Source organism: Drosophila melanogaster, chromosome 2L, assembly GCF_000001215.4.
Source record: "Drosophila melanogaster chromosome 2L".
Lineage (NCBI taxonomy): Eukaryota > Metazoa > Arthropoda > Insecta > Diptera > Drosophilidae > Drosophila > Drosophila melanogaster.
Genome location: NT_033779.5, coordinates 21,765,620 through 21,780,702, shown reverse-complemented (window position 1 = coordinate 21,780,702; position 15,083 = coordinate 21,765,620). Strand labels below are relative to the sequence as shown.

Genomic DNA, 15,083 nt, shown 5'->3' with positions numbered 1-15,083 from the left:
TATAGCCCTTTTGGCCAGTACGCAAACCAGCCATAAGTTTCTGCACTTGACTTTCGATGATTACCTTATGAACATTTGCATAAGCTAACATATAAAGTGTTATATTTTAATATATAGTGTTAACTATTTAATTAGGATAATTTAGAACGCCTTTATTTACAAAAATTTGCGAAAAGTTTTATTTTGGTAATCAAACAACAAAAGCCTCTTCAAAAAAGTCTAAAGCTGTCTATCAAAGTCTTTAAGTAAAAATTCGGTGAATGCTAAAAGTACCTGCAATAGAAAGGAAATGTTTTCTTCAGATAGCTTTAAAAATGGGAGAATAGTTTCCGTAAGAACGTGCTTGACTATCGATACTGATAAGGTGTGTACTTGTAGCTTTTTATGGTCGCAACAGCCTCCTTTAGTTCGTTGCAATCTACTGGCTGATATCGGTATACCCTCAGCGAGGGTATAAAAATAAGGACATTCCTTATTTTAACGTCTCTAAATCATATTTATAGGTCTCTAAGAGCTGTCAGGTCGTAAAAACGGAAACGATCCCCACCCAATCCTAAAAGTCGCCATTGAGTCGTAAATTTGGTAAACGCGCTTAAGTGATTTTCTTACTAAAAGCCAGCGGGTCACTGCGAAACGATAAAAATTTACAAGATTATTAAAAATATGAAAAAATATCAAAAAAATTATTTTTAATGTTTCTGGAAACTTTATGTTGAACTTATTTTTCTAAATTTTATAGTTCCTGAGACCTCGACATTCATACGGACAGACGGACGGACAGGGCCAGATCGACTTGGCTATTGATCCTGATCAAAATATATATATATATACTTTATATGGTCGGAAACGCTTTCTTTTGCCTTTTACATACTTTTCAACGAATCTAGCATAAACTTTTACTCTACTACTAACGGGTATAAGAAGTAGTCGTAAGCTACACCTTTATTCAGTAGTACTAATAATCTGTAGTATTCTTGGGCTCATCTCATGAATTAATCTCATGGTTAATCTACAGCGATTACAAATATGCCATGCGTCCATTAAATAATTACATCCTTTACAATTTCACCGCCATGCCATTGACATTTAATATAATGCATTTCCTGACTGTCTCCAAAACATTCGGCTGATGAGCCACGCCGACAGATTAGGGAAGAGAATAATAACAAATTCCATATCATATTTACGGCCAATATCAGTCGGACTCACAGGCAGATAAAGAAGAGGCAAAAGCAATCAGAACTCTAAATCTGATGTACACCGCTAATTGCGCATAGATTACGAGATCCCTGTGCGATACTACAGGCCAAGCCGCCCCATTGCAAGACAAAGTATCCGAGCAACTTGGCCAGGAAGGGAGCGCGGTTGAGTGTTGGCCAGGAATCAGCTCAATGAAAAATTGCGACAGAGACAACTCTATTTGGCCAATTCGCAGAGGCGCGTTCGAGAGACTAGGGATCGCCAAGACCATTGCATATTTATTTCGAATTGACCCATTTGGTAATATTCATAATTTAAATACATACGTACGAAGGCCGCTTCGTCCAAGCCGCCTTGGTTGTTCAGCACCAAAAGCTAGATAACTTCTCGCTGCCAAGATCAGTTTTTAGTGTGGTGCCATTTGAGTTTATTTGCGACGGGTTTTCTGTCATAAGTTGCCGCCAAATTGTTGCATTGTACCTGCTGCGAGACGCAGGGAAATCAGATTTAAAGATCCCACTCGGCCAGCTTGTAACTCAGAAACCATTAAAAGCGTAAGATACTTTATGAATTCGTCGTGGGCCGAGATCAGAGTTTCTGCTTCGCACAGATCGAGCGGCTTGAAATATGGCCGTTTAAATGTACGATCATTCTTGCCTTAAATGCAAACTAGCCCGATCCCCCGCTAAATTATTGTTAACGATTTGCACTTAATTCCAGTCGTACATTTGGTTCAATTTCGTTGTTTGCCTGGCCTTGACATCGCCAATGGCTCGCTCGTTCGAGGATAGATTCGATATGTGTATCAGGATGATATTGACGCGATTGAATTGTTTTTCTACTCGATTGATCGAAAATGGTTTTTATTCTATAATATTCAGTAATTTCCGTTTTTTTTTTTTTTGGAATTTCTTTTAATATATAAAAAGAGCCAAAGACTCCTCTGCGACCGAAACAAAGAACTAATTACCGTCATTATCGGATTAATGCAATCGATTAGCATATTCTCGTTTACGATGTGCCATAATTTACGACGCCGAATTTATTATTATTGGCATCTCCGTATTTCTCCTCGTCAGCTGCCAGGCATTTTTAATTTCCAATTGAGTTCCCCCCTCGCTGTTTTACAGTCGCCGGCAAGGAGATGCGACATCATCGCAGATGCCATGAGGACTCGGGATCTGGAACCAGGTATCATGAGTCTGGGTTGGTCGGGCGGTACCTGTTGAGTGCATAGCGATTCGCTGGACGGTCATCAGGCTTATGTGGCATATAATTTTTTTATTTGGTCCGTTCATGAAAGAGTGGTCGTAAAATTTTTTGATGACGTTTGTCAAGCAGCAAGGCTGCCTGTATGGTAATGAATTTTTGCATTTTGTACCATTAAATCGATATATTTATGACACTCCACTTAAGCTCCATCAAATTAAGTATTTTTGACCTGTTTTCGTTTTGTGGTTTATTTTTAGACTTCGGTTAAGTGACGCCGAAGAGAATCATTTGGAGTAAGGACCGTAAATTTGTATTTGCAAGCAGTCATACTATACATTTGAGTTAAACAAATTGACAAAGACGTTCACTTTCCTCATCTATTCGATTTGCAAAAAAGATATGCCACGTTCTTAATGTACACAGCGTGTTTAGAATTGAATTATACGATTTTTAAATACTTTAAAGCGCAAGGCGTATCATTTTACCGGATAGCGTTTACATCAAGAAGGAATACATGTTTGAAGAAAACTGTTTCAATCCATCACGATTTGTATGCCAATACTCATACTTTTAATTAAAGACTTTGGTATCCACTCAAAAGGAACGTCCCTATCAAGTCCACCAGCCCACTTGGTCCACCAACTTGTCCACTCACGGTGCAGACTGTTTGGATTTGACAGCAAACGCTGTTGTACAGTATGTCTACATTTTTGTCGTTCCAACTGACATCGACGGCTTGTTCATTCAAACAGCCATTTGCTCCCCCCCGTTTCGTACATATGTGTGCGTTATTTCGGGCTTGTGGTACCAAATTGGGTGATAACTCCTTTTTAATGGTTGCGCTTTGCCTTGCTGGCTTGTTGCTGTTGTTCAACGTTCTTTTCTATTTTTATTTTTATTTGTTCCGCTTAAACTCAATTTTCGAATCAAACAACCACGAGGATTCCTCGTGGCTCCCATTGGCATCGTCGCGTACGATTTTCTTCCTCAATTGTGTTGTGCAGTGTTTGCCGATGATGTCCTCGAACAACAACAGCATTAGTGTAACAACAGCAACAATATTGTCATGTTATTTGTTGTTTTGCTATTTCCCCATTGCTTTTATTGTTGTTGATGACGCAGAGGCTGGCGATGTTTCTGGTGCGGATTTCCTTGGATATGGTTTGGTTTTGGGCTTGGGTTTGGGTTAGCGTTAGGGCTGGCGCTTGAATTGGCGTCGCCCGTGTTGAACGTTGTCACAAATGCAAATAATGGGAAATTGTTGCTATTCAGCACTGAAACTGCTTTTACGATTTAATTCCTAAATAAAGCCATGGCGACTACCACCATTATCGATATCGCTTAGAGGATCCAATCTACTCTCCGCTAAAAAATATCAATTTAAACACAAAATGCTTAACACACGATTAACCACCAAATATTTGCCGTTAGAAGTTTCCCGGGCGCCACACCTTCAACTAATTAACGCCATAAAATTGCCACTGCTGTCAGAGCTACATAGGCAATATTTTTGGGCGCCTCATGTGCTGCTGCCAGCATGTTAATTGTTAAGCAAATGTTCGCTTATCACTCACAGCACCATCATGTGGGGTGGTGGATGTGGCCAATATGGCCCTTTCTTGCTAGACGGATGAGGGCGACAATCGCGGATGTTCGGTATGGCCCACCCCCATATAAGCCCTATCGTATGTCCCGCATTCCCACATGGATCCATATCGCCCGGCCGTAGAAACGGTAATGGGAACGAGGCTCTGCGTCGGAATTGTTATGTTTTTCGTATTTAACCTCAGACATGGGCCTCGTTTGGATAAATTCCCGCCAACTGCTGCCAGCGATTGGTGTCGCTGCAATTGTGCGCTAAAATTATTAACAACCGAGACGACAACACAGCAGCAGCACAGCGGCAACATTGGAGTTCCGTTCCTGGCGTCAACGTCGACTTCGACGCATCGTTCATCGCGCTCACATGTGGCGGAAATGACACTTTTACATTTAGCATCTCTGAAGGGCCGGAAAGGGACAGCAGGACACGGAGAGAGAGAGAGAGAGAGAGACAGCAGCGACAGAGCGCTTACACGGATGCAGCACAGACGCCATAAACTTCGTTTCTGACAGGCCGCAACACACAGGACACGCGGACGACTGTCGGATACGTAACCTGAAGCTCGCAGAACAGGACGTGAGTTACGGACACGGCCATGTCAACGCTGCGGTGGCCATGACTGTTGTTGTGACGCACGGTCTGAGGACTGCTGGAGCGAATCTCGAGCCAATAAATGAAGCGGAATTAAAATACTGCGAGTTCATTTAATGCTCCCTTGAAGAGGAGTTGGGTAGAAGGCGTATGACAGGACTGGATCACTGCAAATCGGTCGAAATTTTTAGGCGTAATCGAAAAGCATAAAAGCTTCCACAAAAACACATATTTGTATAAAGCATGTAGTATAAACCCGTTACTCGTAGAGTAAAAGGGTATAATAGATTCGTTAGAAACTATTTATCAGGCATAATGGATCATATATATGTATATATATATTCTTGGTCAGGATCAATAGCCGAGTCAATACGGCCCTGTCCGTCCGTATGGACGTCGACATCTCAGGAACTATAAGAGATTGTATTGTTGCCACGCCCACACTTTTAAAAAAATTAAAAATGTTTTCCCCTTTTATTCCCCAATATCTATCGATACTCCAAAAAATATATATATGAAACTTCGTGTTCGCATTCCCACTAGCTGAGTAATAGGTATCTGATAGTCGTGGAACTCGGCTATAGCATTCTCGCTTGTTTTGTTTTGGTGTGCAGATTTTTGATTCCGAATTTTGTATTTTGTTTCCGCAGATAACCATGAACGAAGACCATCTCGAGGACACTCATCTGTGCATCAGGTGCAACGCAACTATACTTGGACTCTCAAAATATATTGATCATCGAAAACGGAACTGTCTTATAACAGGAAAGCAAAATGCTTCGCCAAAAACCGATGGACGAACAAGAATCTCTGCTGACACTCATGTTTCGGCGACGCTTATCAGTAGCAGTAATTTGGATCATTCATATGATGGCTTCCATTTCACGGAACCGGAGGCTCCAAGTAGTTACCTTCGCAAAACTGCCGCCAGTCATGGCGGTAAGACCTCAAAGTCCTTGACTGAAGCCTATGATCTCCCATACGAACTTGGAGCCGATCTCTTCTTTTCGTCCCTACAACTGCAGAGCGTCGCCACGGGTGGGAAAATAGGATCGGTACCCCGTCAAGAGCGAAGCAAAGATGAGTCCTGGTCCGCGCCAGCTGGCGATCCCCTACTGAAAGCAGTGAGGGAGAACGATGAAACTGTCTTTAAGCCGCTTCACTTTGACCATGAGTACCCAGAAGCGAGTGATGAGGAGGATGATGAGGATGAACACGAGGAATTTGATGCGGAAGAAGATGAGGAAGAGTACGATGCAAGGCGTCACTCACCGCCCATTGTGCCCGCCAGTCACACAGGTGGTAAGTGGAAACCAGAACAGCGGCCGCAGCTACGACATCCGCATATAGAACGCCTCTCGCCAAGTTGGGATGAGCCCCCCGAAGAAAACTACACTCACCCTCCAGCGGACCATACCAAGGGCAAATGGGTTCCGGGTAGCAAGCAGTTGGAGTACCGCGAAAATTTGGATCTTACCAAGCTGGACCAACCGGGAGCTAGTTATTGGTGCAACATTTGCTGCAGGCGGCTGAAAAGTCGCTTATATTATAACCAACATTTGAGGAGTGGCTATCACATCAAAAGAGCTGAAGCAGAGTGCGAATTAGAGCAGGCTACTCTGGGCAGGGAACTTACCCTAAGCAAGGACTTCTCAATAAAAGACGATGCGGACAAAAATGAACCAAAGCCACCGAAACGACAGAGGAGAGCAAATCTTCTGCGATGCGATCTATGCCGGCACACAATGGCAAGGCATTTGATTGGCAAACATTTAATTTCCCATTATCATTTCAGAAGACTCCAACAGCAGAGTCGAATTAGAAGACAAGCTTGCTTGCAGGAAATACTTAAGCACATGGGAAGCATAGTGAGGCAATCTCCATTTCAATGCATGCCTTGTCGATTCTATGCCAACACTGAGGAGACCTTTCTTTATCATTGGAAATCCCACGAGCACTTGGAGTTGACCAAGAGACTGGGGGGGACTTTTTGGTGTTCCTTTTGCCAGTTTAACTCGAACACCAATAATTCCATGTTGCTGCATTTGTTGGATTCCTCCCATAAGGAGGTGCTTTTAGCCCTTAATAGATCAGTTCCCATATGTATCGCCCAAAGAAGACGGATCCAGTGCTCTAGGTGTGGAATGGAATTTTTGTACAACATCCAACTACGTCAACACTCGATCACTGAGCATCCAGGACTTGCTCTTACAGGGACTGCAGCCGATGAATACCAGAGTAGGTTTCGATGCAATTTGTGTGGATCCTCACAGAAATCTCGCTTAGCTCTTCAACGCCATAAAAAGCACAAACACCACTTAGCAAGGTATTTTTGTGCCATTTGCCGTTTGGAATTCGACAACTCTTTGGATGCGCGTCGTCATAGAAGCTTGGTGATACATAAGCAAAAAGCCCGACCCCAAACGTCTATTCCACAACCCGAAAACGAAATAGAACATATGCTAAGAGAAGTCCTAGAGGAGACAGTTCCTAGTCCACCCGCCAAAAGAAGTGCGGATGTTAACGCAAAGTGCTCGAACAGCAGAAAAACGATTGAATCGTCCCAAAGATTAGCCCAACATCAAGCAGAAGTTCATTCCTCGGATAATCATTTGTGTTTGAGCTGTGGAATAAGCTTTGAGTCAGCTCAGGCACTCGGACGACACACCCGCAGCTGTCAACCCCTGGCCAGCACATCAACCCCCGCTGATCTATCACAAGCTCAAAAGAAATCAATGTACTCCTGCGATCAATGTCGCTTCCAATCTCAATATGAGTCCGATCTAGTTTATCACCGCATTTTTCACACACGATCCGGAACAATAGGGAAAAACGAGGTTCTTCAGTGCCCTTTGTGCCCGAAGAATTTCAAAAAGCACTCGCTTAGGGCTCACCTAAGGAACCATACAAATGAAAAAATTTTTGAATGCACTGAGTGCCTTCAGAAATTTGCTAGAAGACACAACCTTAAGAACCACGTAATCACAAAGCATGCCAAAGTAGGCGACAAGGAGAAGAAAAAATATGCTGCGAAAGATGTTGAACAATCAAAACCCAAATATCAGTGTGGGACATGTGGAAAATTACTGGCCAAAAAGTGAGTAGTATAACATAATGTTCAATAATGTGGCTACACTTTAACTTAACTTAAACTATTCGCCAATTTATTGGTATATTCCTGCACTTTGGCAACCCAAACAAAGACCGCTAATTAGAAATTCATAAGAGCCGCAGGCTTGTGACAAGCTGCAGCGGAAATTGCTGGTCATATGTATGAAAATGTCACAAATTGTAGTATTTTCCAAAACCCGCCCAAATAGTTTGCATTCGAATAAGTCTTAAATAAGCAACAAGAAAGTCGAGAAGAGTGCCGTTAGTAAAAGCCTGCAAATGAAAACCCTGCTAGCGAATGGGTTGCGTTGGAGTAATTAAAAATTCCTTGTTGCAGTATGTGAGAGTAAGTATCCGAAATAATACAACAAAATATAACTCATTAAGTGCTGGGCATTCCGGTCAAAAAGCGCGAGGACACCCCCATGCGTGGAGAGCAGCCACATGGTATTGGTATGCCCTGCGCTTGCAAATCAAGCTTGCGGCTATTTCACCAAAAACTGCAATATCCCCACTCCAAGAAATGAATATTTGTACGGGTAAGGAAATAAGGAAGCGGAAGGAAAAACATTTTTGGTCGGTTGTAATCCCGTACTAATCCCCTAGGGCGCTCAAACAACATTATTAGAATGGCTGCATCTGCGTGTCATTTGAATACCTAAGTTTGGATTTGTTAATTGTTAAATTTCGTAATAAGCATGACGGTGTTTGAACTCATCAACGCGTATCTGAAAGTCGACCAAATGATTATAGCGTTCTCTCTGTTTTTTTTTTACTAGTATTACCAAAGACCCTAGTTATTCTAGTGTCTTTGGTATTACCGTGTTTACGTTATCCTTATACGCACTAATTAATTCATATTATGATTAATGTTAGGACGTGTTTTTTAGAATTATATATCTGTTATTATATATCTAATGACATTTGCCCTTAACATTCTCATCAAACGTGTATTCTGTCCTCCTTATGTTTTTTAAGAGCGGTTTCAGATTGTACCACAACATCGGAAAACATAATGCTATCCCTTTTAGTTCTCGCATACACTTATTTTTCCCTCTCGTAATGAGATCTCAAAGGAACCTATTAGCACTGGCGGATCCTAATCGCATCGTCGAATTCCGCTGCTCTTCATAACTACTCATAACTTTCGAAGTTGTTCACTTCGCCTTTGCCAACTAATTCCTTAAGCAAACATTAAGTTGAAGTGCAATCGGGACCAAGATGGAAACGGGAGACCAACCTCTCCGCTGGGGTTGAGAATTTTCCACTTTTCAAGCGATTATTTGAAAAATTTATTAAAATGCTCATTTGAAGTTATTGTTGTGCTCGCTTGATGTAGATACTTTGCTTTTACGACTAACGAGACCAAGTGGCCAGCAAAGCTGCCGGATGGTGTCGCGGAGTGGAGTCTCTGAGCTCTGCATCTTTCAGTACGCCTCAGTACGCCAGTGCCGAATGCGATGGGAGGCCACGGGGACAGGAAGGACGACGACATCGTCAGTCATGTCAACAGCGGAGCGCTACACACGCTTCCGGAATTTCAGACTCCAGCTAACTCAACTTTTACGGTCGTTCCTTTTAGCTGGCAACTCTTGGAGATAAAAGTCCTAAGGATGGGATATCACAATTCTAAATAGACTGACAATACGACTTCGAATTTCAATTTTCCAAGTTACTTCTTGCTCTTACATATTAGAGTATAAGCACATTTCAATTTCATAATAATGTACTAAAATGTAATTTGTTCATTTTGTAAATAGCCCCGCTTCCAACTTGGATTGTTTTCTAATTGCTCAAAGATTTTCAAATGCGATTAGTTGAAAACTTGTACTCTATTATTAAAATATGCACCTATGTTGTGCAAGGACAAGTGAGAAACACAATTCCTCCTCGTGTCACGTTTCCATCGCCGGTTGATATCCTTTGCGACTTCTTTCTCCAGTGCCGAGTTGGGATGGTCCTCCAGGAGGCGGCGGCTGAAGTTTGAGGCGTCCGCTGACGACGTCGTCGCCATCGCCGCGTCGGGCAATTCACTTTTATTGAAATAGCGTGCAATGTTCTGTTGGCTGCCTCTGTGAGTCGGACTCGAATTCGGATTTGAAGTCGGATTTGGAGTCGGTTTCTTCCCTCTCCCTCATCGTCGTGTCCCTTGCCGCTCTGCCCGCTTCCTTCTTTCTCAGTGTGCGCTTTTCTTCAGTTCTTCAGTCCGTCCTCCTTTTTCCATTCGGTTTATTTTTGTATTTTACGTCATTCCTATGGTGCATCATTCGTTTGCCGGCAGTTGATTCTGTTGATGGCACAAAGTGCAGTGCAATTCATTTTAATGGTCGCCGTCGTCCTCCAGTGATCCCAACCGCCACCACCCACGTCCCGTACTCTCCCCAAGTTCCATCACTTGAGAGTCAATTTCACAAACTTGATTTTCCATTTCCAATGACGCCAGACCGCTCCATCCGAGGATTTAGGGATTCTGCTGCCACATTGCATTCATTCATTTTTATGAATCTGCGAAATTGAGTCGGACATTGTTCGGTTTGCGGTCGGAACGTGTTGGCACTGGAACGTGTTGTTCGAGTCCTCGGTTTGATGTCTCAGTCCCAATCACCCACCTTACTGTGGATTCCATCTGGTTGTTGATGGCCATTGGCAAGTGTTGTGAGCTGGCTCTTTCAGCAGTTGTTTTTAGTCCTAACTGATTGTTGGTGCTAGCCAACGAGTCATTTTGGAATTTAACACTTCAGAGCGTGCTAAGTCCTAACTGAAAGAGAAGTAACTAAGAATCCACCATACATTTTCATAACGCTCACAAAAAAGCCTCTTTATACGATTAAAATAATTAAAATAAGTATCTGAGTACGAGTATAGTAACGTCATAGAATGTCATGCCCACATTTTTTACAAATGTTTGAAACATTTGATTCCACTTATATACGAAAAGAATATTAAAACTTGACTACAGGGGTTTCTTTTGAATTATATTACATTACAATAAATCAAGTTGGCGAGGCATTCCTTTATACAGTTCTCTCTTAGTAGCATTAGCTAAACCCGTTACTAGTAGAATAAAAGTGTATACTAGATTCGTTGAAGTGTAGAAGGAAGCGTTTCAGACCATATAAAGTATATGTGAATATTCGTTATCATGATCAATAGATCTCGGGAACAATAAAAGCTAGAAGGTTGAGGTTAATCATACAGATTCTATAGATTTGTTGACCCATGTTGCCACGCCCACTCTAACGCCCAAAAACCGCACGAAACTGCCACGCCCACACTTTTGAAAAATGTGTTGATATTTTTTCACATTCTTATTAGGCTTGTAAATTTCTATCGATTTCAAGAAATCTTTTTCCCATGCCCACTCTATCGCCCTAAAACTGCCATTTGAGAAAAAATTGTTGGGATTTTTTTCATAATTTAATTAGTCTCTTACATTTCTATCGATTTGACAAAAAACTTATTGCCAGACCCACTCTAACGCCCCCTATCCGCCAAGCCGGTCACGCCCAAACTTTTTAAAAATTTTAAAATTTTTTCTCATTTTATTCCTCAATTTTTATCGATATCCCCGAAAAGTTATGAAATTTCGCGTTCGCATTCACACTAGCTGAGTAACGGGTATCCGATAATTTGGGATATCGACTATAGCATTCTCTCATGTTTAAACTGAGAGTATGCGGTTAGTGATACTGACCAAAAATGTATAAGCTTTGTAGGATCACTGTGATTAGTTAATTAGAAGTCATAAAAAGGTATCACTGAATAGTCAGTATATCTAAGCAGTTATCCCGTTTATTGCCGACAATCCGCAAATACATAACCATTGCCCGTGCCGCAATACTAATCCAAACAGACGAACAAAATGAACATTTAAAACTTCGAGGCTTAAAAACAAGGCAATAATAAAGCCAAAGAAAGTCAAGAAAATACACACACGTATCGCTAAAAAGGGGTTAATACGGAGCCGGCAGTGTGGTGCTAGACAAGTGCAAGGGTGACATTTAACGCTAATTTCCTGCAACGATTTTTGTTTCGCTCAAGTTTGCCAGATAAGCGCCGAAGGGTCTTCCAAATGAGGGAATAGAAAGGAAAGCACTTCCCTAATTACACATGGTATATATGTACATGTTGCCACGCCCTCAGGAGTGTGCTGGGGGTGCAACGTGGCAACTAATTCCACATGCAGCACGGGCCGAGGCATCAAATCCGGCTAATATCGCGCCAGCGAGAAACAACTCTCAGCTTCAGTGGGCCAGGACAAGAGGCAAGACAAGGACTTACGTACACATTACATGAGAAGAACAGCTAAGAAAGGTTATGGTGGGCGTGGGTGGCCGTCTGCCAGTGATGCTTGGTGCTTATTTAAGGAAAATTGCAAATAAATGCACAAATACAACATGGCTCAAAAGGTTCTGGTTTCACGTAAGCCTTTGATAAAAACTTTATTTTTATTCTTAGCAAAGTATCCAGTATGATGTTAAGATACCGTTTTTAATAAAAACTGAAAACTTTTGGTTTAAGAAATGTTGCATTTTCTAAACCCTTGGTATTTGTTTTTTGACGAAAATGCCATGTGGCCACAACTAGTGTGTGCCCACTTCTCGGTGACTGACACCGGAAGCCTTCACCCCATGGCTTGACTAACGCCCCGCGGCCCCGAAGTTTTCGCCCAAAAGACAAGACAAGACAAGAAAGACGCTGTCATAAATATTTATGCGAGTTTGGGGAACAACAATGCGAGCGCGCCTGGGCAAACATTCAGCTGCGCCAAACTACACATGCGATTGTCTAAGACAGCCAAAGACAGGAGTCCTTCTTGGAGCTGTGGCTCCACCGCACTCCACCTGCCAGCCCCGAACATCCTGCATCTTCGTGCAGCCGACAATGAGGAGCAGGATACATTTCGCACCTGCCGCACCCGTGACATGTTGGCTCAGCGATTTCGTTGGCGACGAGAGGAGCATCCGCTGAGGGCATGAGCATCTCTCTAATGGATGGCGTGCAAAAGTTGACACAACACCCGGACAGAGCTAACGCTTTGTCCTAGCTTGCAGATGCTGCGCTCCTCCTCGGCACATGGCGGGGGTGTTGATGACAGCTCCACCCTAGCCCGTGCCACGCCTGGAAAGGAGCGTTGAAAAGGGCAAAGTTTTCATCGCAAGACGTTCTCGTCAACTAATCGGCAACGAAGGTGCAGGATATGGCGTCCTATCTCAGGGAGATTCGCCTTTGAACAGCTTTTGGAAATTAAGCCTGGCAACGAAGCTGGCTTGGGAATATATGCGAATTATATGTGCACGCCAAACTGCAGGCATTTAATGTGTAAACTATTTTAAGGGACTGCTTGAGTTAAGGTTTCATTGGATGGACGGGGGAAATATTTAGAAACTTAGATTACATATGTAATATACGAGTATCTAACGATTTATATGTTTTTCGCTCCGATGGTAGCCTGATATGTGGAGTAAGCTATAATTGAATTGTTTCGAGAACAATGAGCTAATCCAAATGCTGCAATCCAGTTGAAACCGTAATGTTGAGCGGTCTGGACCCGAGAACATTTCTTCTGTTTTTCTGTGGGCGGACACACGTATTAACGAGACAGACGGTTATGGCTAGGGAAACTCAAGAACTTCCCGAGAAGAAAATGCATTTGAGGAAATAAAAGTTAATGTCGGAGGTGAAAATACAAATGGAAGCTGGGAAAACGAACCCAGCAAAAGATAATTTTGTTCGTTCAGCATTATGTTGGGGCTATTCCCTCCCCGAGTCCGTTTTGCTGGTCCCATTATCCCTGCAGCGGTAGCAACAGAAACAAGACCAATTTACGGCTAACCGTGCAGGTGAAATGGCATCCTTTTGTCAAGTCTGGCACAACCTTCAAGGAGTAGCGGCCTCCCACCATCTGACATCCCCTCCAACTCCACAACCGAGCTCCACAGCTCTGCCTCCTTGCCATGCTGTTGTGCCAGAGTCGTTGTCATTGTCGTTGCTATTCAAACTCCATACAAAGTGACATTTCACATATCAACGACGCCCCTGTCTTTCCCTTCCTTTCAAACTCGCGATGGCATCATTACAAATGCATGACAATGTTGTCTCTCCCCCTTCAAGAGAATGCCGCATACACCCAAATCCGTTGCTCGGGTTTGTCTCGAAACGAGAACTTAGATTAAAGATTGAAACTTTGTTAATGTCGCGCGTTATTAAGAGAAATCTGTTTCCTCCTTGAATACGAAATGATCTAAGCAAATTACTACGATGCATGCCGAGAGGAGGCAACACAGTTGAAAAAATACATTTTAATATTTTTATACTAGTAATAGCTAAAAGTGGCGATTTTAAAGCACTTTAAAGCACAGCTTTTTAAAAATGGAACCACTACAGCCACTTTAATCACCCAAAAATTCTGTGCCGGCTTATTTGAATCCTGATGTTGCTCCATTTCGAAGCGCTAACTAGGAACCAGGACTACCCTCAGCTGTTTCGATTAATTAGACGTAATTGATGTGCAGAAACTTTTGCCTACGAAAGTTTGCATTTTTGTTTTGCGGATCCTTTTGACTTGGCTGCGGCTGGACAATCGTGGACGTGGCATGAAACTCGTCTGGTAGCTTTTGGATTTGGATACGAACGTGCCTTTTGTCTTTGCCGTCCATAAAACGTGACTTTGGTGCGAATTACTTTTCCTTGATTTAATGTAATTAAAAAATTTACGGTTTCTACAAAACAGTGGGAAGGGCCTACAAATCTGACAAACTACTTACTACTCATGGTCAGAATTAAGGTGATTTGGTCCCTAATCTACATTTAAAACTTTTCCAGGTATTCCCTTAAACTTCATGAGATTAGCCACTCGAAGGCAGTTGAGCGCAATTATCTCTGCCATTTTGCGGACTGCTCATATGCAGGGCGAACCCCGGAAAGCCTGAAAACCCACTTGGTCTCCCACTCCCAGGAAAATCACAAATGTGCGCGGATTAACTGCAGCTATGTGGGAAAGAGCGAGCTGCACCTAAAAAGGTAAGTGATTAACAATTAAATTAAGGTTAAAAATATCAATCTATTCTGCATAAATACTAGTATTACATAAGCAAAACATGGCACAGCTTTCCAGATTTTATGTTTTGTTAACAAGGTAACAGAGTGATGCTGAAGTTTTTTGCCAAATGTGAAACTAGGAATTTAATTCCGTTTTGCCCAGCAAACATGATGTTCCACCTGCATATCTATTATTCCCACTAAATGCTCCACAAACGCACTTTACGAAAGCGAGGTCTCCAAGGTCCTGGAAAACGAAGTCGATCTATTGCGAGTATTAATCTTCCGATACGAAACAGTCGGGTTAAGACAATTGCAGGTATCA

General features: G+C 42.5%; 1 protein-coding gene across 2 annotated transcripts in view, besides 3 other annotated features; it reads left to right on the top strand.

Moving 5' to 3' along the window:
- The window catches only part of CG31612 (uncharacterized protein), a 33,134-nt gene that overhangs the window by 14,745 nt on the left and 3,306 nt on the right, over window positions 1–15,083 (top strand). For both annotated transcript variants that reach the window (NM_165400.3, NM_001169571.2), the window contains exons 2-3: window positions 5,257–7,703; window positions 14,543–14,740. In NM_165400.3, the coding sequence (NP_724363.1) occupies window positions 5,263–7,703; window positions 14,543–14,740 (2,639 nt within the window). In that variant the 5' untranslated portion in view covers window positions 5,257–5,262. The remainder of the gene's footprint in view (window positions 1–5,256; window positions 7,704–14,542; window positions 14,741–15,083) is intronic.
- Window positions 706–887: a mobile genetic element.
- Window positions 4,891–5,207: a mobile genetic element.
- Window positions 10,791–11,386: a mobile genetic element.